The following is a 10340-nucleotide window of genomic DNA, read 5'->3' on the forward strand; positions in this document are numbered from 1 at the left end:
GACCTGAAAACCAAGGAAACCGGAAAAGAGAAGGAAGAGGAGAAAAGAAAGAGTGCGGACCTGAAAACCAAGGAGAATGGGAAAGACAAAGGGAAGGAGGAAGAGAAAAGGAAAAATGATGTGAAAGGCAAGGAGAACGGGACAGGGATGGAAGCCAAGAAGGAGCAAGGGACGGAGAAAGAGAAGGAACAGGTCACAGAACAGGTCAAGGAGAACACCAACACCTCCATTAAAACCCTGTACCCGCCGCCGGTAAGAGACCTGGGACCGGGACTTCCGAGGTCACAGCGGGCATCCAGACCCGCTGGCTCTGTTACGTCATCGTGGCCGAAGTACGCAGAGAATCGGGTCTTTTCCGAGGGCTTCTGTCTATGGATGGGGGGAAGTGCCAAGGTTCGAACACACCCCTCCTGTCCCCAACTTTACCCCTTCTTATGTCCCCGGGTCCTACCCCTCCTTGTCTAGGGTGGAGAAACCAGGAATCTTAATTGTCCTGATGAAATACAGAGACTGCCCCTGTCTCTGTCCCGCAGCGCTTCAGCGTGCGGACCACGTAAACAATGCCAAAACCAATATTGAACTCTCCTCCTCGAACTTACTGTGAATATATTCTTTGTTGGAAGAGATAGCGTTCTTGAAAACATGCATATTGAATAATACATGATGTGTTGGGGGCTCCCTGGTTCTTTCCCACGGGCGCTGTAGTTACTGTCTGCATGGCTTTCAGAAGGGAGGGTGGCAGGCTTAATTAGTCTCAGAACTCCAGGTCAGAACCTTAGTTGGTTTCTTGCCTCAGAGCTGCTTCCTGGTTCTCAACTATTTGAATTGTTGACAGGACTTGATCCCTTGTAAAATACAGACTCCACAGAAGCACAGATAATGAAAGAAATAACTATTGACAAAGAACAGTGATGTTCAGAATTAGATTTGAGTATTTACCTTCCAGGGTGTTTTTCACGGGGCCAGGCTTCTCACTTTGCCCTTCGGATGTGCCTGCCGCTGCCACTTCACCCAATGTGAGAAACTGCGTAGTTTCTAGTAGTTCTAGTAGTGGGCTGGGTTCGCGCCCTCCTAGGGGAGAATAAATTAGATTTTCTTCTAAACTCTTGATTTACAGTGTTTTGAGCTTTCTCTAGATGATAAACGTGAAGGATCCTATGGTTTGGTTTGGCTTGATTCTTAGAGCTACCATTAGCACCCAGAACTTAAGCGGTGAACTCTACCGCTGAGCCAGTCTGTATCGTCAGCTTAAAATATAAGCAAAATGTAAGCCTTGAGTGCAGAATTTCTAGGAAAGATAGGCCCGGGGATTAGGAGTAGGGGACAGTTTTTAATACAATATTTCCTAAAACTTTGGGTGTCCTTATTTTAGATATCACTAAGAAAAACTGCTTTGGCAGCAAAAGATGACCAACCAGAATAAAATATATCCTAATTTCAGTGATGGGGATGATCTTAGAATTGATGAAGTGTGACAGGGTAGCCTGGGTAGGACTTGTAGTGGAAATGGTAGGGGACACAATGCATGCCCTGCAGCCATTTCTTAGTGCCTCTATTACTTTAAAGTGTGCAGTTTTGAAATTTTTCAATGGCCTCGTCCATACCATAGTGTAGACTCAGAAAGGCACTGCAACACTTCGAATGGAAAAGGAGGTTAGGGCAGGGCTATGAAATACTCATGGAAATACCAATTCTTTAAGTCAGTGCGGTGCAACTGCTCAAGCACAAGGACCTGAATTTGGACCCCCAGCATCTACGTAAAACCTAAGCAACACACATACACACACACACATGTAACACACATGAACACACACATACACACACATATACCACATACACACACACACACACACACACATACACACACACACCACACACACATGTAACACACATGCACACACACATGCACATACATGCAACACAATGCAAACACACATACACATACACACACACACACAGGTTCAAACGAGTGCACCAGATAAACATAAATAATTTTTCTCCCAAAGAACAAAACCCAAATATATACTGTCTTTAAAATCTGAGGCCTTCATAGATCCTGCTTTCTACATAAGTCCTTAGTAGGCCATACCGTAAAACATCTTTCTTTCACTCAGATGTTTTTTCTTTTTTTTTTTTTTTTTTCTTAACAGATGAGAGTGGTTTCAGTGCCAGCACTAGAGGGAATTAAGGCTGCTCTGGGCTAAAAAGTGAGACCCAAGAAAACAAAAAATTCAACAGACAAAAGAGATGGGCTAGGATTCTAATGCTATTTTAGATCACCTTTGAACCAGATGGGGGACTTATCTTTACTCCTCAGAGGCAGAGGCAGGTAGATCTGTGAGTTCAAAGCCAGCCTTATCTACACAATGAGTTCCAAGTCCTGTAGCCTTAGCCTTCCTGCTTAATCATGATACTTCTATTAAAAATATGAGAGAGTTGGGTGGTGGTGGCACAAGCCTTTAAGACCAGCACCTCAGGCAGAGGCAGACAGATCTCTGTGAGTTTGAGGCCAGCCAGGTCTACAAAATGAGTTCCAGGACAGCCAAAGCGGTTACACAGAAAAACCCTGTCCTAGAAACAAACAAACAAAAGCATAAGGGAGGAACTTTGTCCTAATATTTTGTAGCCAGTTTATCCAACTGCTAAGACAAAAAAAAGAAGAAAAATGTATGGAAATTGGTCTGGGATCCATAGACCTATGGAACTGCACAGGACATACATTCTAAGATGCGAGTGTGTGTGTGTGTGTGTGTGTGTGTGTGTGTGTTTGTGTGTGTATTGATAGACTAATAAAGAATTGGACAATAGAAAAGATACAGGAGAGTAATATCACAAAAGCCATAGCCTGGGTTTAGACTGGTTAGCAATTCTACTGGTATAGGGTCCTAATACAGCAAGGCACACTCTGTCAGGAGCCAGCTAAAACACAGTCCCGATTGGCATGGGTTTACTGGTGTACCTTTTATTTCACAGGTAGAAAATAAGCAGATCCTAGTACTAGGTCTGGATGGAGCAGGAAAGACCAGTGTCCTCCACTTGCTGGCTTCCAACAGAGTCCAGCACAGCACAGCTCCTACCCAAGGTTTAAATGCAGTTCACATCAACTCTGAAGATAGGCAAATGGAGTTCCTGGAGAGTAAGTTCTGCTTCTCATCAGCATGCATCTTCAGCTGGAAGCCTCGGTCCCTGCTGAGGGGGTGATCTTGCAGGATGTGACACTGGGCGGGATTCTCCTGCACTTAGGGATGATGTGTAGTTGAATACTCCGGTGCCAGTGGGGTGGGGTGGGGTAGTTTTCTGCTGTCTCCATTTTCTCCCTTTGTAGTGCTGGCAACAAAAGGGGCTTAGAGGAAGCCTTTAGGACACCCGCCTGTATCTCCTGTAATCATCCTTCCTCGTCCCTCACTGTTACAGATACTCAGCGGTCTAAAGCAAGTCCATGTGCATCATCAGGGATGAAATTGGAGGCAGTCCCAAACCTCTTCTAGTTAGCTAGCAGTCCTAGATCCTGTGTGGCAATACTGTCCCACCTCACTAATAACCCAGAGTCAGGTCATGCCTCTTCCCCTTATACTTTACTCCCCCCCCCCACAAGACTTCAATTGTCCTCATGGCCCTAAATACCATCTAGAGACACCCAGATTTATCTAAACAGCCCAAGCATGCCCAGATGTCTTCTGCCGCCCCCTCCTTGCTGGACATGCCTGTGAGTTTATGTGATGGCTTCTTCCTCTCTGCAGTTGGTGGCAGTGAGCCATTCCGTTCCTACTGGGAGATGTACCTCCCCAAGGGGTGGCTGCTGATCTTTGTGGTAGATTCAGCTGATCACAAACGATTACCTGAAGCCAAGAAATACCTTCATCAGCTAATTAATCCAAATCCAGGGCTCCCTCTCGTTGTGTTTGCCAACAAACAGGTAAGAACCTGTGCAAATCTGGCTTTGTGGCTCAGTGGCACGGCACCTTGCCTGGCTTTCAGGACTCTCCTCCAAAACGATGTGAATGTAGCCCACACTCAATAGCTTCATTATTAACTCAGAAATGCCTGGCTTTAATAGGTAGATATACAACAATACACTCTGTATTCAATCTCCTGTACAAATAAGTCTCCTTTTTTTGTATCTGTATTAGATCTCCTGGAATATACACTACTTCAATAGAAAGACAATTTATTCATCTTGTGTCCTTCACACCCTTGAGTTGCTTATCTGTTGACCCATAGAGGAATGGAAGGAATTGAACCATGTGCAATGAACATAGTTCAACAAACCAATATTGATTGCTGCTTGAATTCAACACAATAATTGAGCGGCTTCTATGTATAAAAAAAAAAGAGTCTTCTTTTAGCTCAGTTACACTTAAACTGAATTTATTTGATGCATGCATTAAAAGCAATAAACACCCAAGGGGAAACTTGAAACTTGTGCCCTGTTCTTAGGAGTGTAGGCTATTAAGGGAAAAAAATTGAATTTGTTTGCTGTAGCAAGTCTCCTTCATTTGTATATGCCCCAAAGTAATAAAATCAGAGAGCCAATCTATTTTTATACATCTGTGGTCATGGCAGCATTATTGTTATTCCAACAGCCATGGGTTAGAAGTTATCAGTGTCTATCTGCTGATGAATACATAACAAATCGTGGTGTCTCCATACAGCCCATTCCTTTAACTTTCAGAGGGAAGGGAGTTCTACTGCATGCAACCACACAGAGGAAAGTGCATATACTATCCTCAGTGAATAAGCTAGCCATTCTGCTTATCCAGAGTCAGCAAATCTGTCGAGTTCCCAAGTGGAACTGTGGCTGTCAAGGACTGAAGGAGGGAGGAAGGTGGAGTTAGCTTAGTATAGATAGAGCTTTAGTTTATCGAGATAAAGAGTTTGGGGAATTTTTGATAGTAATGGTTTAAAACACTAAAATGGTAAATCTTCTACTATGACTATTTCTTCTTCTTCTTCTTCTTCTTCTTCTTCTTCTTCTTCTTCTTCTTCTTCTTCTTCTTTTTCTTCTTCTTCTACTACTACTACTATTTCTTCCTCCTCCTCCTCCTCCTCCTCTTCCTCCTCCTCCTTCAACAACTACTACTACTATTACTACTACTACTTCTACTACTCACACACACACACACACACACACACACACACACACACACACACTCACACCCTTTAGATATTCAAACACTGAACACTAAAACTCTTCTCTCAGTTGCTATGTTTGTCAATCAAGGAGAGCTCAGTTGCCTGCCTTTTCCCTGTGTCTTCTATGGGTGGGATGTTGTTCACAGAAGTAAAATAGGTACTTATGATCGATGCTCTCCCCTACATTAGCAGGAACCTGGACTGATGTACAGGATAGAGGCTGGTTCAGCACATTCTGACATACTGCTGGCATTTGAAAAAGAAGGGTTGATAATTGATTTTTCATTTTTAAGTGAAGTATCTGAAAGCTTCAAAGACTCAGGGCCTAAAAAATATAGTTCAAAGATAGTGGATATGCTCAGCATGTGCGAGGTCCTGGGTCCAATCCCGACCAGTGGAGGAGGAAACTGCAAAGGCTTAGAAGCTCCAGTACATCCTTTGAGCTGTGTAGCACTCTGCCGAAAGGACTGTACTCTGGCCATTCTCTTGTTGCTGCCCATTTTTAGTACTCCCAGCTGTTTACTGTTAAGAGTGTTGCTATGAGCTCTCGGATGAGTGTGCCCTTATACATGAGGACACGCATTTCTCAACTGTGCATACCTTGAAGTGCTGGGGTTTCGGATTTGCAAATAGTTTTATTAGAGATTCCTAAATTGCATGAGTTGGTTTTTCGACCAGGATGCAAGTAGCTCCGTACCCTCATCAAAACTCACTGCTGTAACTGTTCCTTTTGCCACTGTGATGAGGCTGACGTTGTTTTTCATTATCCTTATTTATTTTTAAGGTGTTTGTTACTGGTTGAGTTCTATCTACATCTCTGGATTTCCTATTTCCTCTTATGTCCCCTCTGACTCTTCCTAGTGGTACTAGGAATCAAACCCAAGTTCTTTTGTACACTAAGTATATTGCTTACCAGTAAGCTGGACATGAAGCCTCTCTCTTTCCTTATTTGAAACATAAGGGTACTTTAATATCTTTTGCAAAAAATCCATGTGTTGGTTATATGCATCACTAACATTTTCTCCAGTATCTCAGCGGTTATCATTTTTCTTTGCTTATGGTTTATATTTTTAAATTGGAGATTGCACCCCTCCCCACCTCTATTTGAGAAAGGGTCTCTCTATATAGTTCTGTTTATGAAGAAACACTATGGAGACCAGGCTGGCCTCAAACTCAGATCTGACTGCATCTGCTTCCTAAGTATTGGGATTAAAGGTGTGTGCCACATGCCCAGCAGAGATTCCCATTTTTTTAAATATTTAATTTGTGTGTGTGTGTGTGTTAGTTATGAAGATACGATTACACCCACAAGCCTCCATATATTCCACAAATTTAATATACAATTTTTGGTCAGAGTAAATAGTGATAGCAACAAAGAACTCACAGTGACAAGTGCTAAAATTGAAAAATCTGATATGGGCAAAACTTAATTGGTGAGTATGGTTTAATAGCATGTGCCTATAAATCCAACACTTGGAAGGCTCCTTGAAAAAACAAAACAAACAAATAAAACAATGAATTAAATGAAATAAAAAAATTTAAAGTCACCCTCCCCCAAACACTTGCATAATTCTGACAAGAACGTTTTTATTCATACCATCACTGGGGTTATAATAAAATCCCAGTGTTGTTTGTTTTAAGATGGTAGAGTCCTTTAGAATAAGGAACGCGTATTTGTATTCCAAAAGAGTACAGACTAACCAATGTCTTCTGTTCTTTTTCTGTCCTGGGAGAAGGATCTCGAAGCGGCTTATCACATTACAGATATCCACGATGCTTTGGCTCTGTCTGAAGTGGGGAACGACAGAAAGTTGTTCTTGTTTGGAACTCAGGTGACCAAGAATGGTTCAGAGATACCCTCCACCATGCAAGATGCCAAAGACCTAATTACACATCTGGCCACAGATATGTAGAAGAGACTAGGACCCGCCGGCCCATTGCTCGGCTCCCATCCACCTACCACCAGAGGGGCTGAAAGACAGGCTCAGCCAAAACTTTCCACTTTCAATAAAAAATAAGCCATGGTTATTCTCGCAATGCAGAGTGTCTATGCAGAGAACGCTAGCCAATTCACTAGGATTTTGTTCTGTTTAGTCTTTAGAGTTGTAACTTTAAAATTTTTAAATTATTTGGAGAGAAATGCAGATTTGTGCCGAGAGTGAACCCTGGGCCTCAGACATGTTAAGCATGCCATCTACCCCGGGGCTAAGGGTTTTACTCAAAAGTAAAGAATGTATTGGCAAGCCTTCATCCTACCCGTGGCTTCTCTTTATGTTTTGTGTGTACGTTCTTGTGTGTACACGTGAGGTCAGAAGATGATTATAAGTGTCCTTTCTCAGGAACCGTAAGGCTTATATGCTAGGGTTTTTGTTGTTGTTGTTGTTGTTGGGGTTTTTTTTGTTGTTGTTTTTTGGGGGTTTTGTTTTTGTTTGTTTGTTTGTTTGTTTTGGGGGGGAGTTGTTTTGTTCTGTCTTGTTTTTTGCAGTTTCCAGGGATCAAACCCACATAGACAGGCTTATACAGCAAAGACTTCACTGACTTCTCCCCTACCCCCCCCCACGTGTGCTTTATCAATAGCAATACATTTAGTAAAACATTTAAACGTTTTTTGAATAAAAATGCAGATATCTTTCCTTTAAGTGTCCCCTTAACACTGAAGGACAGACGTGCTGGATAAGAATAGTGAAGATGAGTGCTCCCAGCTTAACTGAATGCAGGAGGAGACAAGAACCCTGATACACCAGATGAGACACAGGGTAGAAATGTGTTTTTAAGACAGGCTTTCTTCACAAGATTTGTTTTGTCTTTCTTTCTTCTTTTTTTTTTTAAGTTTATTTATTTATTTTAAGATTTATTTATTTTATATATATGGGTACACTGTAGCTGTACAGATGGTTGTGAGCCTTCATGTGGTTGTTGGGAATTGAATTAGGACCTCTGCTCACTCCGATTGGCCCCACTTGCTCTGGCCAACCCCTCTTGCTCCGGTCCAAAGATTTATTATTACAATTAAGTACACTTTCGCTGTCTTCAGACACACCAGAAGAGGGTGTCAGATTTCACTACTGGTGGCTGTGAGCCACCATGTGGTTGCTGGGATTTGAACTCAGGACCTTCAAAAGAGCAGTCAGTGATCTTACCCGCTAAGCCATCTCTCCAGCCCCTTGTTTTGTCTTTTGAGACAAGGCCTTACAGTGTATCCTGCAATCCCCCTGCCTCAGCCTCCTGGGCACTGTGTATGTATGCCACCATAAAGGGCGTTAGGATTCTTCTGTTGCTGTTTTGTTTTGTTTGTTTTTAAGATTTATGTATTTCGTGTCTATGAGTGCTCTGCTTGCATTCACACCTACAGGCCAGAAGAGGGCACTGAGTCCTATAAAAGACAGTTGTGAGCCACCATGTGGTTCCTGGGAATGGAACTCAGAACCTCTGAAAGAGCAGCCAGTGCTCTTAACCACTGAGCCATCTGTTCAGCTCCATTGGGGATATTTTGTACAAGCAATTAACTATACCGAACTGGATACAGTAAGTCCAATTTGCAACTATAATGCTTTGCTTTAATTCACTAACATGTATATATTCGGAGAGAGAATTTGGCCCATATGTCCTTTTAAAATTAGGAAACCCTGGCAAAATAACCAAATATGGCGAAGATGACAGCCCTGCTCACAGCACATAGCAGCCTCTGCCATGCTTAAGTTACAATAACATGGTTTAACTGAGGTGTATGTCTTACTGTGGTGAAATACTAAGGCATGAGGCCATGTGGAAAGGAAAGGGTTCATTTCATCTTACATTTTAGCCCGTCGTCCAGGGAAGTTAGGGCAGGAACTGAAGCAGGAACCTGGAGGCAGAAGCTGATGCAGAGGCCATGGAGGGAGGGGTGCTGCTTACTGGCTTGCTCCCCATAGCTTGCTCAGCCTGCTTTCTTATACAACTCAAGACCACTTGCCTGGGGGGGGGGGAGACGCCCACAATGCATTGCGTCCTCCCGTGTCAATCATCAATCAAGAAAATGCATCTCAGTCTCTCCTGCAGGCCAGTGTGATGGAAACAGTTTCTTAGTTGAGGTTCTCTCTTCCCAAATGACTCCAGCTTGTATCACATTGGCGCAAAACTAGCCAGCACAGCCGGGCGGTGGTGGCACACGCCTTCAATCCCAGCACTTGGGAGGCAGAGGCAGGCGGATTTCTGAGTTCGAGGCCAGCCTGGTCTACAAAGTGAGCTCCAGGACAGCTAGGGCTACACAGAGAAACTCTGTCTCGGAAAAACAAACAAAAAACAAGCAAACAAAACCTAGCCAGCACACATATGTATACAGACATCACATTCTTCCTCTGAGAACTGAGTTCTTCCTCAAACTCAACACCATAGCATCGTGCTTAGCAGTGTCCTATCATACGCATCACTCGGACAAGAAAACGTCAAAGAAGCTGGAACGTCCATTGATTCTCAGGATTACTGGAAACCTGGGATTTTAGATTCTGTCCCAAGTCCCTCCATGAATGGACCCATGGACACATTCCTTAAACACCCTGGTTTTCTCCCTTTGAAAAGATTGTCTCATATGAAGACCCCCTTCCAGCTCACACTCAGATGCTATATGCTTTATCTTAGGACATATAAACCATTGGGTGCCTTTAACAGAGGTGAGAGCAATTTGGAGGTTTTATCACATTCTGATCTTAAGTTCTAGATTTTGTTAACAAGGGATGTGGCTTGCTGGAGATTGTCCTCTGGGGAACAGCTATTGAGAGACAACATGACTCTCTTTCCTCGATGCTGAAATTGAATAAAGAGCTCTGCACTGGAGACATCTTAAGCTAGTGACATAGACACATGTCACAAGAGCTCTAGGGGAAATGAAACTCACCCAAGCTACTGTGTTGTCAAAGGGGCTGCCTGGCTGGTCATTTTCCCATCATGCCCCACTAGGGGGTGTTTATTTCCTTGGAGAACTTGGTATCATTGCCAGCCTTTCAAGCTTAGAAAATACAGGTTCAGTTAAAACACCAAGAGGTGCATGCAGTTTTGCTTATTCCCTTTGTAAACATTTATTGAGCACCTCTGAAGTGCTAGAACTTTGTTTGAAACAGTGGAACTCTAACATTTGTCTATACCAGAAAAGGGGGCTTAGCAGTCAGCTTAGGAAGTTCATCATACTGAGGAATGCATATTAGGGGTGTGTGTGTGTGTGTGTGTGTGTG

The 10340-nt window shown here is 43.1% G+C and overlaps 1 protein-coding gene across 1 annotated transcript in view; it reads left to right on the forward strand.

Moving 5' to 3' along the window:
• The window catches only part of Arl9 (ADP ribosylation factor like GTPase 9), an 8352-nt gene extending 1190 nt beyond the window's left edge, over window positions 1–7162 (forward strand). Inside the window, exons 2-5 of the mRNA XM_021163714.2 lie at window positions 2–393; window positions 2974–3136; window positions 3741–3916; window positions 6870–7162. Of these exons, the coding sequence (XP_021019373.2) occupies window positions 2–393; window positions 2974–3136; window positions 3741–3916; window positions 6870–7046 (908 nt within the window). The 3' untranslated portion in view covers window positions 7047–7162. The remainder of the gene's footprint in view (window position 1; window positions 394–2973; window positions 3137–3740; window positions 3917–6869) is intronic.
• Window positions 7163–10340: the final 3178 nt, after the last annotated feature.

This window comes from Mus caroli, chromosome 5, assembly GCF_900094665.2.
Source record: "Mus caroli chromosome 5, CAROLI_EIJ_v1.1, whole genome shotgun sequence".
NCBI lineage: Eukaryota > Metazoa > Chordata > Mammalia > Rodentia > Muridae > Mus > Mus caroli.